Source organism: Lissotriton vulgaris, chromosome 5 (assembly GCF_964263255.1).
Source record: "Lissotriton vulgaris chromosome 5, aLisVul1.2, whole genome shotgun sequence".
In the NCBI taxonomy this organism is placed as follows: Eukaryota; Metazoa; Chordata; class Amphibia; order Caudata; family Salamandridae; genus Lissotriton; species Lissotriton vulgaris.
Window position 1 is genome coordinate 899,221,774 of NC_141693.1, and position 20,056 is coordinate 899,241,829.

At 51.9% G+C, this 20,056-nt stretch overlaps 1 protein-coding gene across 2 annotated transcripts in view; it reads left to right on the forward strand.

Moving 5' to 3' along the window:
* IDE (insulin degrading enzyme) overlaps nucleotides 1-20,056 on the forward strand; it is a 996,582-nt gene that overhangs the window by 430,966 nt on the left and 545,560 nt on the right. For both annotated transcript variants that reach the window (XM_086922493.1, XM_086922494.1), the window contains exon 12: nucleotides 8,704-8,826. In XM_086922493.1, the coding sequence (XP_086778619.1) occupies nucleotides 8,704-8,826 (123 nt within the window). The remainder of the gene's footprint in view (nucleotides 1-8,703; nucleotides 8,827-20,056) is intronic.

Consider the following 20,056-nt stretch of genomic DNA (forward strand, 5'->3'; position numbering starts at 1 on the left):
ACTTAACCTCTCCACCTTGGTAAAGTAACTGGACACTGTTGTTTTTGCGGTGGCATAGAGGTTAGTATATATGCTGGGTGGAGGGGCCAGTAGAGTACTCCTCAGTTGATATGGTTCCTGCTACATGTGTTTTATAGTCTCTTGTGGCTGCAGCTAGGTTGCATGCAGGGAAGGCTAGGTTGTGTCTCTGGACGCATTTAATTAGTGGGGCTACTCTTTGCAAATGAGATTTGGTCACAGCTTGGTCGTATTTGCCTCTTTGTTCCTACTCGCTGCAGTTACACACTTACCATCCCTCAAGCCTGCTGCCCGCCAACTGATAATTCTCCAGTGTTAGATATAGTCACTGTGAAAGGGCCCAGCCGAAGCAGCTAGCTCCGCTCATCTGGGTGTAGGCCTCTGGAAAATTCTACACGCCATTCAGCCCCCTCCTGAAACTCGCTGGCTCCACCATTTTAGGATCAGGCTTGGTGGTGTTATTAATTCCCTACTGTAATTTCCCGGTGGACAGTTTGTTGTCCCCTTACCTTCTGGTACTTTATTTTGTGTGCACTTGTAGTGTTCCCTTGGTCCCCATGTTGCTTAGCATTGGGCTGCCGTGTTATGGTCAGGCAGAGCGCCCTTGCTCGTCCCTGGCCCCCGGTGTTTCTCTGTCACGGGCAGTGCTCCACCACCACAGCGATTTCCCTCGCACACCTCAACATTCAAGTATAAGCGATGCCCCGTCTCCTGCACCCCCGCTCTCCTGCCGGTCTTCCAGGTCTGCTCACTCAAGGCGTGACTCATAGACCATAGCGCTGCACTTACGGGACTGTGCCATGGTCTCTGTTGCGTATCTTGTTGCATTGACCATAACGCAGTCTGTTACTCCGCCAGTGCTCGAGCTATCTACATGGTACGGGATGTTTGCAAGCAAATCTTGGCTCCCGGGACCGTCTCAGAAGGGAGCTGCTTCCATCGTGTCCAAGACCAATTGGGCTGCAATGCGCTCCCATCCGACGTCTTCAGACGCTAAATCTGTCCCCCAGTCGCCATCGATAATTCTATTGTATCACATTAGCCCTTAGTATTGATTTGTGCCAAATAGTTTTATCAAGCCTTTGGTCAGCAATCAATGGTAGCAAAGCTTCCATGGATTATTTCCACTCAGCCATCTTGGCTGGCCAAGCCCTAACCTTTGTCATTTTATGGTTCAAATATCTTTATTGAATTTAAACACACAAGCGTTTCCACATACAGTTAGCTGTCTTCAACTTTGCTCAAAACAGTGCATCCTGGCAGCGCCCACCGAGAGCTTAAATATAATACTCTAGACAGTGCCTGCCAATTGCTCGAGTGTGGAATAAAAGTGAAAGAGCAAACAATGGAAAAAGAAAACAAAAAGAACCCCCCCTCCCCCAGAGCCCCCCCTCCCTCCTCCCGTCCAGTGCTCCCATCCCCTCGCCGACCTCCCCTTCCCCCTCCCGCCTATGCCAAACCCTCAGCAACCTATTTAACAGTCTGTCTTCCGCGGTTCTGTGAGGCGTAGCAATCTAAGATATCTAGAACATGTGACTTCTCGGAACTCTGTGGCCAAAAGTGAGAGGAACGGTTGCCACAGATCGTCATATGCCGACCCCTCCCGTGCCATAGTGAGGGACAATTTCTCCATCCCAAGCACGTGCCATAGTCGGTGGAGCCATCCTATAAATGAGGGCACAGTGGGGGTACACCAATGTGTGAGGATATTTTGAAGTGCCGAACCCAGTGCAATAGCCATCTGTCTGCCTCTACGAGATTTTAGAGGGTAGGCCAGGGGATTAGGGAGGCCCAGTAGCACGTACGCCGAGAAGCACAGGATTTCAGTCTCGAAGTACTTATCTATTTCATCCAACACTTGAGCCCAGTAAGACTGAATGTATGTGCATTCCCACAACTCGTGTACCAGATTACCAATCTGGCCACAGCCACGCCAACAAGTCGCACCACAAGTGTGGTCTATCGCATGCAGTCTCTCTGGGGTGTAATACCAGTATGTCGCGACTTTTGCGAGTGTCTCTAAGACCCATATGGTATGCAGAGTGTCAAGCTCTATAGTAGACCTCCCCCCCTTCTTTGTGACTAAGAGTCCTGCCCAATTCCCTCTCCCAACGCTCCCTGCCTGGATTGTGTGTATACGCCTACGTATTCTGTAACATCTTGTAAAGGTCAGAAATGAGTTTGGCGTCTGTCTTGCGGGTGATGAGCCATCTCTCGTATATGGATAATCGTCTGTCCGCGTTAGCGCGAACCAGAGGGTTCAGCGCCCAATGCCTTGCCTGTAGATATCGTAGTCGCTCAGTTTCCGGGAAGCCGTACTCCTGTCTGAATTGGGAAAAAGAAATGACCCCCTCTGCCCCATACATGTGACATAAAGACTGAGAGCCAGCAGGCCTCCAATGTGCAAAGGCCACTCCATCTGTGCCTGGGGTAAAGTTGGGGTTTTCGACCAATGGAGTGAGAGGAGACGGGAAGGTTATGAGGTCATGGGAGACATTGGTGGCATCCCACACCTCCATGGCAACCAGAGTGATGTGTGAAGCATACAGGTTAGGGGGCCTGTGGGGTTTGCGCAGGAAAGGAATTTCCTGTAGTGGTCTTCCCGCTACTGCCTGGTCTTGAAACAGCCAGTGTTTCTCCGATTCCCATCTGCTCCATTCAACCAAGAGTCGCAGTTGAGCGGCTTGAAAGTATAATTGGAGATCTGGGATGCCCAAACCCCCCATCTCTGGGGCGAGCGTCACCAGTGTTCTCCGCATCCTTGGTTTCCGGCCGTTCCAGATAAACTGGGCCAATTTGGATTGCGTCTGCCGTATCCAGCCGGCTGGTGGTCGAAGTGGTAGAGTGCGGAAGAGGTAGAAAATCTGGGGTAAGATAGACATTTTAACTGCCGCGATCCTGCCCAACCAAGAGCTAGGGTAATGCTTCCACTGGCCAACCTCGCGTCGGATTTTCCCACGCAGAATGGCGTAGTTGGTGGCATCCATGTTGGGGAGGGTGGAGGCCAGCTGTATCCCCAGATATGGACCGGAATCCGTCCCCCATTGAATGGGAAACAGTTCCTGCAGGTACTCACTCGTGGCAGGGGACAACAAGAGATCCAAGTCTATCGATTTGTCCGTGTTCACTTTGAATCCAGCCACCCGGTCAAAGGCGTCAAGTTCTGCCATGCACGCTGGTAAGGCTGTCTTCGGGCTAGTTAGTGAGAGCAGTACATCATCAGCATATAGGCTGATTTTGTGAATGTAGCCTCCAAATTTGATCCCTTCGATTGCCGGATTCTGTTGCACCCTCTGAGCCAGAGGCTCCATGTATAGGGCAAAAAGAAGGGGCGACAGTGGGTATCCCTGCCACGTGCCTCTCTCGATGGAAAAACTAGCGGAGGTATATCCATTCACTCTGACCGTGGCCGTTGGGAATCTGTAGCAATTAAAAATAAAGGTGCAAAACTTCTCTCGTATCCCCACTCTCTCCAGCACTTGCTCCAAATAGGGCCTGTGGACACGATTGAACGCCTTTTCGGCGTTGATGGTCAGCATCATGTATTCCCCGGGTATACGAGTAGCTTTCTCTATGAGGTGGAGAACTTGTTTGGTGTTGTCTGACGTTCAGGTATAAATCCCGCCTGATCCGGGTCGATAAGACCGGGCATGTAAGGGCCTAATTGGGCAGCCAGAATCCCTGTATACAGCTTGAGGTCAACATTAAGAAGGGATATCGGGCAGTACGCCCCGCATTTAGTTATATCTTTCACGGGTTTAGGGATCACTGCTACGGACGCTCCTAGAAAGTCGCTCGGTATCGCTCCTTGTTCAGCGAATGAGTTAAAAAGTTGGGTAAGGAGCGGGGCGAGCACTGTGCAAAACGTCTTATAAAAAAATAGCAGGGAAGCTATCCGGCCGCCCCGGGGCCTTCACCAGCTTTAGGCGAGAAATGGCGGCAATGACCTCTTCCGTTTGGATATTTCTATCCAGGTGTTCAGCCTGGGACGCCCTCAGTGCGGGCAGAGAAACCGAGTCTAAAAAGGAAGCTCCAACAGAGCTGTCAACTGGGCCCCCGGCGTATAGCACAGCATAAAAATCGCGGAATGTATCCGCTATATCAGCGTCCTCGGATACGCAAGTCCCATCTGCCCTGACTGTCTCCTTGACTCCCTGTTGCTGTCGGACCTCTCATAATCTGTTGGCTAGCAGGCGCACGCACCTGTCCTGTGTTCTCTAAACATGGCAATATTGCCCTATGCTTTACTGGGTTGTTAAGGCTACATTGAGGGTAAGAATCCTAAGGGTGGAGGCAGGCATGAGCAACAATCAGCAAGAAGAAGCTTGTGCCAGGGACTCTACGCCTAGTGCTGCAGAGGTAGGCAAGTTCTAGGCACGGGAGGGCAGCCATTATGTGATGAACGGTATATGTGCCAGATAAGAAGCAAACAGGGAGCACTGGATACCCTCCCCCCCTCCCACCCCGCCCCCCCAACAATACCCAAACCACAAAACCTGTAAAGGAAAGAAAAGCATGCACTGCCACATTTTCCATCAACCATGGTTGATCAGTGAAGGAATTCTGGGGTTGGTCACCATCAAGAATACTCCTCCCTCCCGCCAACGGCCTGTGCAGCAGGAAACCAAACAGTCGGGCAAGTATCAGGTCTAAAGTTAGCTGGCCTGGGTGCCGGAGAGCTCATTAGAAACTGCCTCCAGGGCTGACCTCTTGCACTCCATGACCTCTGCTGCTTGGGGTTTCCGAAGGCAGTGTCTGCGGCCCTGTAAACGCCACCGGGGTTTGGATCCATCAGACTCTTCTTGGGGGGGCTTCATCTCCCCCTCCGGCTCAGGCAGGTCGACCCCTAATAGCTTGCTGGCTTCCGATAGAGAGCGTAATTGGTAGAGTTTATTGTCCATATGGAACACCAGCCGGAATGGGTGGTCCCAGCTAAAGGGGATGTTGCGCTGTTGAAGATGCATAGTGATGCGCCTGAAGGTTCTCCTCTTCTGTAGGGTGAGGGCGGACAAGTCCTGGTAAAGGACGGGGGATTGTCCCTGAAACTGCAGAGATTGTAGTTGCCGTGCCTTTTGAAGGATGGCTTCTTTAGTACGGAAATCCTGAACGCAAACCAGGATGCCCGGTGGAGGGGCCGGCTGCGCCCTCGGCGGTCCCACCCTGTGTGCTCGGTCAATCCTCAGCTCCGTCTCCAGCGGTCTACCCAAGCTGTGATTAAAAAGGTCTCTGAAGTACGAGAAGAGATCTTTCGAGTCTTTCCCCCATCTTCACCCCTCTGATGCGTATATTGTGGCGCCGGGACCTGTTTTCCAGGTCCTCTCCATGGGACTGTAGGTCCACCTGTTGGTCATGGATCCGGAGGATCTCTTGTTGCAAGGCCGCTATCTCCGCTTCCTTCCCATCGCTTTTGCCTTCCAGGTCCACGGCCCTCTCCCCAATTCCGTCCATCTCTCGCCTGACCTCTCGGAGTTCTGACGCGAACTCCTGCTTGAGGGTATGAATGTTGTTTCTTAGAGCGGCAAACATGGATTCGAGGAACGCTTTTGTGATCTGTTCCATCCCGTCTTCCTTCCCCGACTTCGGGCCTGAGGAACCTGCCGCTATGGTGGAGGCCATAGGGCCTGATTGTGCTTTAACAAACAAGTCTTTAATGGTCTTGTCCTTCCTGTTCTTGGCGGTGGACATGTCATACCCCGGCGGAATACAGGTGCGTCCGAGTAGGGTCCTCCCTGTCGCCTCTCGGCAGCTGTCCCCGATCTGGAATACCTCCGGCCTGTCAAGGGGGCAGTGTGCTCGGGCGAGCTTGAATTATATATGGGGGCCTCTTCACCACCCAGGGCCAGGGTACCTTGACGGGGGCTCAGCCCTGCTTAGCCGCTTCCAGTCTCACCAGCCACCCTCCGCCTCCAAGGCCACAATCCTAGAAGGAAGGCTCGTCGGACAGCTTCCCCCGACATCAGGCCACCTCCCGGTGGAAGCTAGTGTCCACACAGCTGCATCCCCCAGCCAGGAGAGTCACGCTAGCCCTACTGCTGTCTCGCAGGCTTTGGGCCTTCCTTGCCGTCTCATCAGCACCAGTCGGAGGGCCAAGCCAGGAAGCACCGGCCGGGAAGCGCAGCACCTGATCCAGGCACGGGTCCCCTCTAGGCCAACACTCAGAATCCCGGACCCCCGGCCTCTCCTGGCAGCGGGAGGCCTCACTGGCCACGCAGCAGCTGCCCCTGCGGCAGACCCTCCACCAGGGTTTATTCAGGCCGCCCGGAGCCGCTCGGCACACCGTTTTCACCCTCGTGCGGGGCCGGACCTTCCCACAACAAAAGCTGGGCCGACTCAAGCTATCATGGCAGGATAGCCGTTGCTGAATTAGGCTGTCGGCAGGAGCTCTGGAGCAGTATGTCTGCTCACTCCGCCATCTTGGCCACGCCCCCCACCTTTGTCATTTTAAAACCAACATTGCATTTTCACTCCCCAGACAATTTGGTAACCGAAATGAATGGGAGCTTGACCATTTGATGATGAACAGCATATTTGCTCATAGGTTTATCTTGCAATTGATGTATTTGCTACCCATTATCACAAAAAAATAGCTAAATCACATTCATGTTTCCCACAACCACATTTGCCGATGGTTTCCTTCAGGTCCTGTACATATCACAAATGGTCAGCAAATGGTGGGTAATCAGGAATTTTGTTGTGTTCCAATCCTCACATGTGGCATGTCCTCTGTGGTTCTCTCAATGCACCAAATTGGCAACACAGCAGAAAAAAACATATAACCTGCCCAACCTGTTCCAACGGCTCAAGTATTCACATAATCACTGCATTTTTACGATCCTTTGTAACAAGAATTATGATGTCTGCAATGAGTTCCAATTTTCAATTTTTTCGATCTTTCCTCCCTACCTCCTGTCTTCATATCTTGCTCCTTTACCTACTTACCCCAACTCTGCATGTTCTGCTTTGATACCCAAGTACAGTTTTCATCTATCCCCATGTGAATGTGCATTTAATTTCCACCACAGTCCTTATTTCTTTCTATTGATGTTAAAATATATTTCTAAGATTTAAAAATAATTGGCATTGAATAAGCATGCCTGCTTGGGATGTAAAAAATATTTTTCTAACCTGAAAACGTTTTTTCGTTCAAGTAAGAGTGGTTGAGTCAATTTTCATGTTGTACACTTTCTAAAACTGGCATTTTCAAACATGCAATTTAACTGCACAAAAAAAGATGTATTTTAAAAATGTGAGTTCAGGGACTCCAAATCTCTATCTCTTCCTAATAGAAAGTTACACTTGTAAGAAGTTACAAGACCGCTCCAAGTATTACAAATGGGAGATATAGTCCTTGCGATAGTGAAATACTGAATATTTAGGGTTTCACTATCAGGACATGTAAAACACACTAGTACATGTCCTACCTGAGATATACACCACACCCTGCCCATGGGGCTCCCTCAGGCCTACCTTAGGGGTACCTGACGTAGAAAAATGTAGGGTTTGGGCTTGATAAGTGGGTTCACTTGGCAGGTCTGAGACATTGTTTCAGGGCTACTCATGAGGGTGGCACAATCAGTGCTACAGGCCCCGGATATACAGAGTATATTGTACTAGGGATTTACCAGTATATCAAATATGCCAGTCATGGGTAACTAATCCTAAAAACAATTTCGACAAAGTGCATGCACTTTAGCTCTGGTTAGCAGTGGTTAAGTGCCCAGAGTCCTAAAGCCAACAAAAAGAGGTCAAAACAACTAGGAGTATGAAGGCACATTGTTTGGGGCTAACCCTACAAAAAGGGCCAGGCCCAACACTCGTATACAGACTATACTCTGAAAATGTCTCGGGATGAAAAACTGTTACTACAGGTAAGCAGTTAATTCCTTATGTTTCTCATACAAATACCGTGAAGACAACACCAAGTCATACTGGACACTGTACAGTGCAGAATAAAATATTAATTTTTATAAAGAATTATTGTTTGTGCATATGCAGTAGGCGTTGTACCTTTAGCTTCTCTTAACATCAAACAAGTTCACATGGAGAAGTAAGAGGGAGCATATGCTAATGTTACACAAATAAAGATAGCTCTCCATGCAGCAACCAGGCAGTGGATTATATGCAAACTCTTACGGTTTAATGCCACCTTCAAAGAAATACATAATCCATGGTGCTCACTGACGCCTCAAATCCATCTAATTGCAGAGTGCATGCTCTGCTTTAGTTTTCCCATTTACCCATAATGTATTTTTGTGTGATGTAAAGATATTTTACAATCTGGAACAGCAACAAAGACCAGAGGTTTTGTGACAATTACTGCATGACCAGTAGTAAAATTCCAATATTTTAGGGCAAGACCTCATATCATGCATAAAATGTTATTTTTTTGGTAAAGAGTAATCCAAAAATCATCATTTCGCCGAAGTTCTTAAGGTTATCTTGAGTAATAAGAATTGTTTTTTAGCCCCAGTATTATCGGGGCACACAGCCTCAATTCATACGGACAGGAATATGTCATCTTGTTGACAGTCTTTCTTAATCCTTTTCTTATGAACCTTATGTGTTAAGGAATTGTGAGATCGTTTACTTTTTATGTCAAACGGTTAGAATGGTGTTGGTTGTGTAAAAGATATGCGGCAGCCTTTTCATTTGATGTAATATTCATATCTGATTTGTGATGTCTAGAAATGGCAAAATGCTGACATCAATGGAAAATTCAAACTTCCAATGAGGAATGAGTTTATTCCAACTAATTTTGAAATCTTGCCACTGGAAAAAGATGCATCACCTTCCCCTACCCTTATCAAGGTAAGGATTTATTTGCATTTATTTATCTGTTATTCTTAGAGATGATAGTTTCTCTTAATATTCAATAAATGGCTTTTGGGAATGCCAAAACAAGACTTTTATGATTTAAATTTAACTCAAATTTGTTTACTATATTAAACCACAGGGGTCCATTTTACAAATGCAGTTTCACAGGTAAACATTAATATTTTTCTAGGACAGAAAGCTGAACTGAAACCCCAATAATGTTCTTGAAAGTGTTTGTGAAGGGATGTTTCAACAGATATGGGTTTTTTTTTCTCCAAGGAGAAAATGGGAGGAATTAGCTATTTTGCAGTGAGCTGGTTTTCCTCAATGTGGAAGTGTACTGTGTACACAATTCCATATTGGAAAATGCACATATTTGAAAAAGTCATGTGTATTTTTTCAAGAGAACATCTGGAAACCTGCTTCCAGCTCTGCTTTGTTAGTATAAGCCTAGACAGGTATTCAATTGGGGGGAAAAGGTTTGAAAGCGTTGGAAGGCTTTCCAGAGAGAAGGTAGTTGAGGATGTACTACTTAGAAGTTTCACTTGTCTATTTAGGCTAATGAAGTTGGGAGGCAGTGCACTTAGATATAACCTGACTATTACGGAATATTGTATAAATGTTTTTCGCTGTGTTAAGCTGTATAATGACTATGTGGGATTCTTATTTTAAGACTGCTGTCTCTTTACAGTACTATGGCTCCATTTTAAAAGACCACAAGATTGCAGAGTAAAATTAGTTTGGAGCCAAAATGGATGTTATGTCCTAGTCTACAGAGCTTTGTGATTTATTAAAAGCCATTTCATGAAGTAATCCACAAAATTGTTCTTTACAGTAAGCCTAGCCAAGTAATGAGCATTGTTTGCTTTTTTCATACTAAGTATAACATTTCACTGTCCCCTCCCCAAGACCTCAGTGCTCGCAGAGGGGACATTTCTTTTAATTTACATTGATATTAATTCACACAATTTCCTTTCCAAGCATTTCTCTGGTCATCGGGAGAGGAGGGATTGTCTTCCCACATAAGGTTAGCCGCAGGCCAGTCCCTGTGGCCAGTGCAGCGCACAGCCTAAGGCCATGCGTACAAAGGGGCTGGGCAACCGCAGAGGTTGGGTATTGTAATAGGATCTTAATTTACTTTAGAATTTTTAAAAAACTGAAATTAACTGAGAAAAACGAAGGTTAACATAACATTTTAGTTGGGTAAAGATGTTCATTGTAACTTCATGTCTTAAACTAAAAAGAAACGGGCATTTACAAGTAATAGTTTACTGAACTAACTATACCTTGCTTCTCGCGATGCCCTGTTATATCATGTCACTCCTGACATGTTCAAAGACACCCATGACCGGCTTGGGAGCTCAGACCTTTTTCTTTATGCTGGTGCACAACTGCAACACATAATGCATTGGTTAGGCCCAAATAACAACTGGGACAAGGCGCTACTGGCACTGTATTATCCCATTTTTACTTTAACTGAAACTATTGATGTGGAAAACATACCTCCAAACTTCCACAGAACTAATTAGATGGGCGGGAGTAATGTTGGAACGGGTGGTTAAAATATTTGTTAGAAAACCACCATATGACCCCAACATCCCACTTTGGATACTGAAACCATACAAAGATATTAACAAACAGCGGTCTATGATGAAGTGGCAAGAGGGAGACTTTTACCTAAATTGGCAGCTCCTTACATGTGCTCAGGCTCAGGGCAACTTTGACCTAGGGGTGGGACAGTTTTTTAACCGTGCACGATTAACACAGGTAAGCAGAGAAATCTGTACGCAGGAGCCTTAGGTAACTGAAATAATGTCAGCTATTCTTAACATGGCATGATGCAGATGATTAATTCATACTTTATATATGGCCTTGGTAAATGGTGACCCCAAACTAGCACGGGAGAGATGGTCACAGGGGTGCTTAGAGTCCCTAACTGATACAGATTGGAGGAAATCATTTGAAAAGGTTAAATATACCTCTTTGAAAGTACAATGTAAATTAATCCAACTTCACTATCTGTATGAAACTTCTCTCACACCTCAAAAGAATTTATCTGGACAGATATTCGGGTTGTCAGCGGTTTTGTGCCACATGCACAGATTTTCTTCAAATGGTCTGGGTGTGTCCACGGATTTCCGAATTTTGAACAAAAGTGGTGTCGGATTTATAAACAATGAAAAAAATGCATCTGCAAGAGACACGTTAGTGATAGATTCCTTACCTTAGAATATTTCCCAGGCGTCAGATTGGATCTGGAAAGTTTTTGACTAGCAGTTTGCTTAGCAGCACCCCTGCGAGCCGGTAGGCTGCGTCTTGCGGCTCCGCGTCCGTCACTGGCGTCATAAGCGCTGAGATGACGTCACAGAGACTACTTAGGCACAACCATGCGCGCTGACGTCAGTTCTTTCTTTTTCCGCGCCGAAAGCGCAGATCCGGATTGAGCATGTACCTTTGTCATTTTTTTACCACTTTTTGGGGACATTTTTGTCCCCTTTTTCTTGTCACCTGGTGAACGTAGGGATAGGTCGTGCTGCGGTAATATGTCAGTGACGGAACCTCACGATGTCTGCCTCTACTGCCTGGAGACAGACCATTACTCCCGGGACTGTCAAGACTACCGAGCCATGGCTCCAAAGGCCTTGCGGGAGCGGTGCTGGAGGTTCGGCACTCCTTTTACCGCCGCTCCGGGTCTAGGGGCCGTTTGCGGGGCCACTCGTGGGACCGGAGGCGTCACTCCTCGGGCTCTAAGTCTTCACCTTCGGACTCCGGTAAGTGACGCCATAAGAAGAAGTCGAAAAAGCGTGTACGTTCTCCGACGTCCCTCCGTCGCTCCTCGGAGGCGGACAGGGGCTCCGCCTCAGGACTGTCGGTAAGCTACGCCATAAGAAGAAGTCGAAGAAGCGTGTACGGAGCCTGGGAGTCCCGCGCCCTACCCACCATACCTGTGTCCGTTGGCGACTCTCGAACAGATACAAGAATTTCTTGCTGCTATGGACCGCCTTTTTAGGCCTCGGCCTCCCGTCGGCGTGCCTGCGGCCCCTTGTCCAGATCCTGTTGACCCAGTGGTACTGCCACTGGACCCAGCTCCCTTGGCTCCGGCGCCACAAGGTGCAGCGCCGCTGGCTCTGGGCCCGGCACTGCCCTTGACTCCGGCCCCAGCGCCGCCCCTGGCTCCGTCACAGGCACCACACTGGGTGCCTTTTAACCCGCCCCTGCCCCGGTTCTCGGACCATTTCGTTCCGGCCTGGGATCCGCATTATGATACGGCTCCCGGCGCCGCTTGCCCCCTCTCCGGCCTTGCCGGCACCTTCTACTCCAGGGCCGGACGAGGACTGTGACTGCTCAGAGGACCCCATTGCGTGGCAGTGTCACTTCGAGCAGGATTGGGTGGACGACCTTCAAGATGCGGGCGAACATGATGCGTCTTCTGACCCAGGGTTGGCCTCCCCTCCACCTGCTACGGAGGAGGGTGCTTCTTACACTATGGTGCTGCGTCAGGCGGAGGCTCTCCATCTCGACCTCCCTACGGTGGCCCTAAGACCAATATCCTTACGGAGGTGCTCCAGACGGCGTCTACGTCGTCTGAGCCGCTGCTCCCTTTTAATGAGGCCCTTACCGAAGTCCTCTTGGGCACTTGGTTGCGGCCGGCCTCGGGGGCGCTGGTGGATAAGAACGTCGCTAAGCGTCATCGCCCGGCGCCTAGTGATCCTGCTTTCTTGACCACTCACCCCACGCCTGAGAGCCTGGTCATTCAGGCCTCGACGTCGCAGAGTGCCTTTCCCACGGCTCCGCCGGATAAGGACTCTAAGCGGTGGACCAATCTGGCAAGAGGTTGTTATCCTCAGCCAGTTTGGGGCTGCGGTCGGTTAACACCGCCTGCCTATTGGGCCGTTACTGCCACACGGTGTGGGATTTGGTGGCCGAGGTCTTGCCTCAGTGTTCTGAGGAGGTCCAGGCTGTCCTATCCCAAGCGATTGCAGAAGGCAAGGATGCGGCGAATTTTGCCATCAGGTGTGGTCAAGACACCGCTTATTCGTTGGGCAGAGCGATTTCCACGATTGTAGCGTTGCGGTGCCATGCCTGTTTGCGGTCTACCTGGTTCTCGCCCGATGTCCAGGGCTCGCTCATGGATATGCCCTTTGATGGCTCCCGCCTCTTTGGCGACAAGGCTGACAATGCCCTGGAGCGCTTTAAAGACTCGCTGGCCGCGGCCAAGTCTTTGGGTCTTTCCGCAAAAAACTCTGCCACACTTGGGTTTCATTCCTTTTGTGGCCAGGGCTAAAGCACCCAAGCGCGCTCCTCTACAAAACCTGTGCAGAACCAGCCTCAGTGCTGCTGCGGACGTGGCTTACGCAGGGGCAGGTCTGGTAACCAGTGGGCGGGTCATTCCACCTCAACCCCCGCTGCTTCCACCTCTGAGCCTTCCTAATCCGAGCTTAAGGGAGCACCCCACGCCGGTGGGTGGCAGGGTCCGCCACCACCTCTAGGTAAGAGTGGTCTGCTTAATTCAGACACTCTGTTCATCACCACCCCCATTTCTGAATCGTTTATGGCCACTATAGGTGTGGCAGGGTATACTCAGACATGAGTCCCTTTCTCACTGCACCATCAGGATTCAAGCAAGCCGGGCCGAAGACGTCTGAAATGCCAGAAACCGGTCCCCGGTAGCTTGTCTCCTTTCTGGTGAAGAATTGGCTTGGTAGTTTAGTCTGCCCTGTTCCCATGATGCACTGGGCCAGGGACAGACTGATTTGCATATAGCCAGGTTCTGAACTGGGATGGTGCAGTGAGATAAATAACGGTGATGGATCAAGCCCTGATCTTTGGACTGGGTAAGAGTGGTCTGCTTAATTCAGACACTCTGTTCATCACCACCCCCATTTCTGAACCACCTCTACCATTGGCGCGCAATTACATTGAAAAAGTGGGTGCTGCAGATAATCTGCCACGGTTACTCGCTCCCCTTTCTGTCCTCCCCTCCAGCCATGCCCCCTTGGTACCACCACTTGTCGGGGATCATTTGGCACTTCTCCGTCAGGAAGTCACGGCCCTCCTGGCCAAGGGGGCCATCGAGTGCATTACCGATCAGGAAGTAGGGAGTGGTTGTTATTCCCTCTACTTTCTGGTCCCCAAGAAGGACATGGGGGCCTCCGGGACGTCAATCGCTTCCTCCGGAAGGAGAAATTCAAGATGCTACTTCTGGCTCAGGTCCTGGCTGCCCACAACCCCGGAGACTGGATGGTAGCGTTGGACTTGCAGGACGCTTATTTTCACATTCCTGTCCTGCCGGCCCACCGGCGTTACCTGCGGTTCACGGTAGGCCACAAGCATTTTCAGTTTGCTGAGCTCCCCTTCGGCCTTACCAGTGCCCCTCGGGTGTTCACGAAGTTGCAGCTCATCTGCGCAGGTTGGGAGTGTCAGTCTTCCCCTACCTCAACAACCTGTTCTCCATCAATGTGCCGAAGTCGCACCTGAGTCCCTCTCAGAAGCTCCCCTTCATTGGAGCGGTTCTGGATTCAACGCTGTTTCGGATTTATCCTCCCAAGCAGCGAGTCCGGGATATTCAGGCTATGATTCTGCTCTTTCAGCCTCTATCCTGGATTTCAGTCAGGATAACCCTCCGGCTTCTGGGCCTGTAGGGCTCCTGCATCCTGCTGGTGACACATGCCAGATGGCATATGCGGGCTCTGCAGTGGGACCTGAAGTTCCAGTGGGCACAGCATCAGGGCAACCTATCCGATCACGTCCAGATCTCGGAGGGCGCTGCACGACAGTTGCAGTGGTGGCTCACAAATCGCGATTGGGTCAGTGGCAGATCCCTCTCTCTTCCCCAACCGGAGTACATAGTGGTGATGGACGTGTCCCTCCTGGGATGGGGAGGCCACATGGGAGAGGCGGAGATCAGAGGCCTCTGGTCTCCGGCGGAGTCCCGGCTCCATATCAATTTTCTGGAGCTGCGGGCGATCTGGCTTGCACTAAAGGCATTCCTTCCCTCTGTATGGAGAAGTGTAGTGCAGGTGTTCACAGACAACACCACCGTCATGTGGTATTGCAACAAACCGGGCGGGGTGGGGTCGTGGACCCTCTGTCAGGAGGCTCTGCGCCTCTGGACATGGCTGGAGCATCAAGGCATTACCTTGGTGGTTCAACACCTGGCAGGTTCTCTGAATGCCAGGGTGGACGAACTCAGCCGCTGGTGTATAGTGGATCATGAATGGCGTCTGAACTCTGACGTGGCGCATGGTCTCTTTCTGCAGTGGGGAGAGCCTTGATTAGATCTATTCGCCACCGAAGAGAACGCGCAATGTCATCAATTCTGCGCGTTGGAATTTCCAAGGCGGCCCACTCTCTGAGACACTTTTCGTCACGAGTGGAGCTGCGGTCTGTTGTACATCTTTCTGCCTATACCACTTCTGACCAGAGTGCTGAAGAAGATCAGGCGCGACCGGGCCCAAGTCATCTTTGTGGCTCCGGACTGGGCTCAAAGAGTATGGTATCCTGAGCTACTCAGTATGAGCATCGATCCTCCGATCCATCTGCGTCTTCTGGAGGATTTTCTGTCGCAGCAGCAGGGGACGGTCCTCCACCCGAACCTGTCCAGCCTCCACCTCCATGCGTGGAGATTGAGCTGCGACAGTTGACACCTTTCGATCTTCCTCCCGAAGTCTGCGATGTCAGTCTGGCAGCCAGGCGCCCCTCCACCAAAACGGTATACGCCTGGAGATGGAACAGATTTGTGGCATGGTGCACAGCGAGGGCTGTGGATCCCCTTTCTGCCCCTCTTTCTGAGGCTATTCTGTTCCTTCTCTCTTTGGCCCAGCAGGGTTCTGCTCTAGGCACTATCGAAGGATATCTTCCGGCCATCTCCGCCTTTCTACGGCTTCTCTTTTTAAGTCCCCAGTTGTTAACCGTTTCCTTAAAGGTATTACGCATACGTTTCCTTCCGTGCCTTTCATAATGCCTCAGTGGGACTTAAATCTTGTCTTGACTTTTCTGATGTACGCTCCTTTCGAGCCCCTTCATAACTGTCATTTGCGTCTTCTCACCTTGAAGACTGTTTTCCTGGTTGCTATCACCTCTGCCAGAAGAGAGAGTGAGCTCCATGCTCTTTCTTCTAAACCTCCTTTAATTTCTATTAATTCGGACAAGGTGGTTTTAAGGACCCGTAGCGGTCCCACAAGCGGCTCAAGCTCTGGCACTCAGCACCGCACCGCTCGAGGTCCGGGTCCGGAAGGAGGTCGAGGGACCCGTCGCGGGGCCGGAGTCACCATAGTTCAGGGAGTCGTCATCAGTCTTCGGGCTCGAAGTCCTCAGGTAAGAGGCACAAAAAGTCAAAGAGGCGACATCGCTCTTCTGACTCCACCCGACGCTCGCGTGACGCGGCCGGGAGTTCGGGCGACACCACCCCCGCGGCTCCGCCGGAGCCGCAGGCGTCGCGGCCTGCTCCATACCCGCCGGTCCCTGGGCAGAACGCGACGCCGGAGGAGATCGAGGCCTTCCTCATGGCCATGAGGTCGCTCACTCCTCTGTCGGGTTCCGCTGCGCCTTCGGGCCAAGCGGCCCGACTGGGTCCCCAAGCGGGCCGGGTGCTTCGGCCCCGGCGCCGTCGGCGACTTCGGTCCCGACACCGCAGGGCCCCGCCGGCTCCGGATCCGGGTCGTCGCCGGTCGACCTCACAACCTCGCCGGCCCCCAGGGTGTCGCCCCCGGCGCCGTCCCCGGTCCTACCCTCCATTCGGGTCTGGCGTCGGAGCGGCGCCGCTAGGCGCCGTATTCTACGCCACTAGGAGATTTCTACTTCTACGACACAGCCCCATCCTTTGAACCTGAGTATCAGGAGATGGGTGGCGAGGAGGATTGGGAGGGGTCCGAGGACCCTCTGGCACGTGAGTGCCAGTCTTCTCAGGACTGGGCAGGTGAGCTAGGGGAGGCCAGTGGTCTGGACACTTCGCCCAACACTGGTTTTGTTTCCCCTCCTACCGTGGCTACGGAGGAGGGGGCTTCCTATAGTGTGGTGCTGACGCGGGCTGCCAAGGCCTTGGGCCTGGAGCTCCCCATCGCGGCGGTGAGGACTAACCTCACTGAGGTCCTTAAACCGCAGGCAAGCTCGGCTGAGCCTTTGCTGCCGTTTAATGAGGCCTTGCCAGACGTTCTTCTGGGCACTTGGTCCAAGCCCGCTACAGGTCCGCCTGTAGATAGGAACGTGGCCAGGCGCCACCGCCCGGCTCCGGGCGACCCTTGCTTCCTGTCCACCCACCCCCGAGAGCCTGGTCATCCAGGCCTCTAACTCCCAGACCTCATTCCCGACGGCTCCCCCCGATCGGGAATCCAAGAGGTACGAACAGTATGGAAAAAAGATGTTCTCCTCACTTAGTTTAGGGTTGCGGTCAGTTAACACCGCATGCCTCTTGGGCCGTTACACCCACTCTCTGTGGGACACAGTCGCGGACGTGCTGCCACAATATCCGGAGGGGGTCCGGACTAAACTCACCCAAGCCCTTGTGAAGGGTCGAGATGCGGCACAGCATTCCATCCGGTGTGGGCTGGATACCACAGACTCGCTGGGCAGGGCGATGGCAACGACGGTGGCGATTCGTCACCACGCCTGGCTGAGGTCCACCAACTTTTCGGCTGATGTCCAGAACACCCTTATGGACATGCTGTTTGATGGCCGTAGCCTCTTTGGAGACAAGGCAGACAGCGCATGAGCACTTTAAGGACTCCAGGGCTACGGCCAAGTCCTTGGGCCTCTTGGCCCCGCGCCAGCAAACTGTTGCCTTTCGCTCCTTTCGTGGCCAAGGAAGGGGTGCCCCCACACGTCCTGCCAGCCACGGCCCGCAGACTAACATTCAGCGCGGTGGCGGACTTGGTAACCGCTGTGGCGGCGGTCGGGGACAACGGTGAGGTCAGTCTACACCTACCCCTGCAGCATCCCCTAGTCTGATCTTTCAGGCCCATGTGACGCCAGTGGGGGGTAGGGTTCGCCATCACCTCCTCCACTGGCGCACCGTCACATTGGACAGGTGGGTGCTGCAAATCGTCCGAAGGGGCTACTCCCTCCACTTGGAGGCGACCCCTCCAGCCATGCCACCGCAGTACCACCGCGTGTAGGGGGATCACTTGAGTCTTCTGCGAGAGGAAGTTATGGCCTTTTTGGCCAAGGGGGCCATCGAACGCGTTCCTGGGCCAGAAGTAGGGTGTGGTTGTTACTCCCACTACTTTCTGGTTCCCAAGAAGGGCAAAGGGGGCCTACGCCCTATCTTGGACCTGCGGAATGTCAACGGCTTCCTTCGGAAGGAGAAGTTCAAGATGCGGACTTTGGCTCAGGTCTTAGCTGCCCTGGACCTGGGAGACTGGATGGTAGCGTTGGACTTGCAGGACGCTTAATTTCACATCCCCGTCCTGCCGGTCCACCGGCGTTACCTGCGGTTCACGGTAAGCCACGAGCACTTTCAGTTTACCGTGCTCCCCTTCGGCCTTACCAGCGCCCCACGGGTGTTCACGAAAGTGATGGCGGTGGTCGCAGCTCATCTGCGCAGGTTAGGGGTTTCAGTCTTCCCCTACCTCGACGACTGGTGGTTGAAGGCGGGCTCGCCCCAGACAGTCGTCAGCCACCTCCAGACTACGGCCGACCTCCTGCACCTGCTGGGGTTCTCCATCAATGTGCAGAAGTCACTTCTGTGTCCCTCTCAGAAGCTCCTCTTCATCGGAGCAGTTCTAGACTCGGCGCAGTTTCGAATTTATCCTCCTGAACAGCGGGTTCGGTATATTCAGGCTCTGATTCCCATCTTTCAGCCGTTATCCCGAGTCTCGGTCAGGTTGACGCTGCGGCTTCTGGGGCTGATGGCCTCCTGCATCCTTCTGGTGCATCACGCCCGGTGGCGGATGCGGGCTCTGCAGTGGGACCTGAAGTTTCAGTGGGCCCAGCATCAGGGCAACTTGTCAGACCATGTCTTGATCTCGGAGGGCACTGCAAGACAGTTGCAGTGGTGGCTCACGGACCCCGATTGGGTCAGCGGCAGATCCCTCTCCCTACCTCAACCGGAGCACGTAGTTGTGACAGACGCTTCCCTCCAGGGCTGGGGAGGCTACATGGGAGAGGTGGAGATCAGAGGCCTCTGGTCTCCGGCGAAGTCCTGGCTCCACATCAAACTTTTGGAGCTGCAGGCGATCTGGCTTGCACTGAAGGCATTCCTCCCCTCTGTCCGGGGGAGTGTAGTGCAGGTGTTCAAGGACAACACCACCGCCATATGGTACTCCAACAAACAGGGCGGGGTGGGGTCGTGGACCCTATGCCAGGAGGCTCTGCACCTCAGGCAGTGGCTGGAACATCAGGGCGTGACCCTGGTGGCTCAACACCTGGCAGGTTCCCTGAACGCCAGGGCAGACAATCTTACACGTCGGTGCATGATGGATCACGAATGGCGTCTGAACTCGGATGTGGCGCAAGGCCTCTTTCAGTAGTGGGGAGAGCCTTGGTTAGATCTATTCGCCACATAAACGAACGCACAATGTCATCAGTTCTGCGCGTTGGAATTTCCAAGGTGGCACTCGCTCGGAGGCGCTTTTCGTTGCGACTGGAGCTGAGGTCTGTTGTACGCCTTTCCGCCTATACCACTTCTGCCCAGAGTGCTGAAGATACTGGCATCCCGAGCTACTCCGCATGTGTGTCGATCCCCCGATTCGTCGGCCTCTTCAGGAGGACCTTCTGTCGCAGCAGTAGGGGACGGTCCTCCACCCGAACCTGTCCAGTCTCCACTTACATGCGTGGAGATTGAGCGGCGGCAGTTAAGGCCATTTGACTTGCCTCCTGAAGTTTGTAATGTGAATCTGGCAGCCAGGCGTCCCTCCACAAAATCGGTATACGCCTGCAGGTGGAAGAAATTTGTGGCATGGTGCACAGCAAAGGCTGTGGATCCCCTTTCTGCCCCTCTTTCAGAGGTTCTCCTCTTTCTTCTCTCTCTGGCGACGCAGGGCTCTGCTTTGGGCACTATGAAGGGCTATCTCTCTGCTATTTCCGCCTTCTTAAGGCTCCCTGATCAGCCCTCTTTGTTCAAGTCCCCAGTTGTAAATAGATTTTTGAAGGGCATCACTCATGTTTCCTCCTGTTCCTTTCGTGATGCCTCAGTGGCACTTGAACCTTGTTTTGACCTATCTGATGTGCGCTACTTTCGAGCCACTTCATAACTGTCCTCTTCGTCTCCTTACTCTGAAGACTGAAT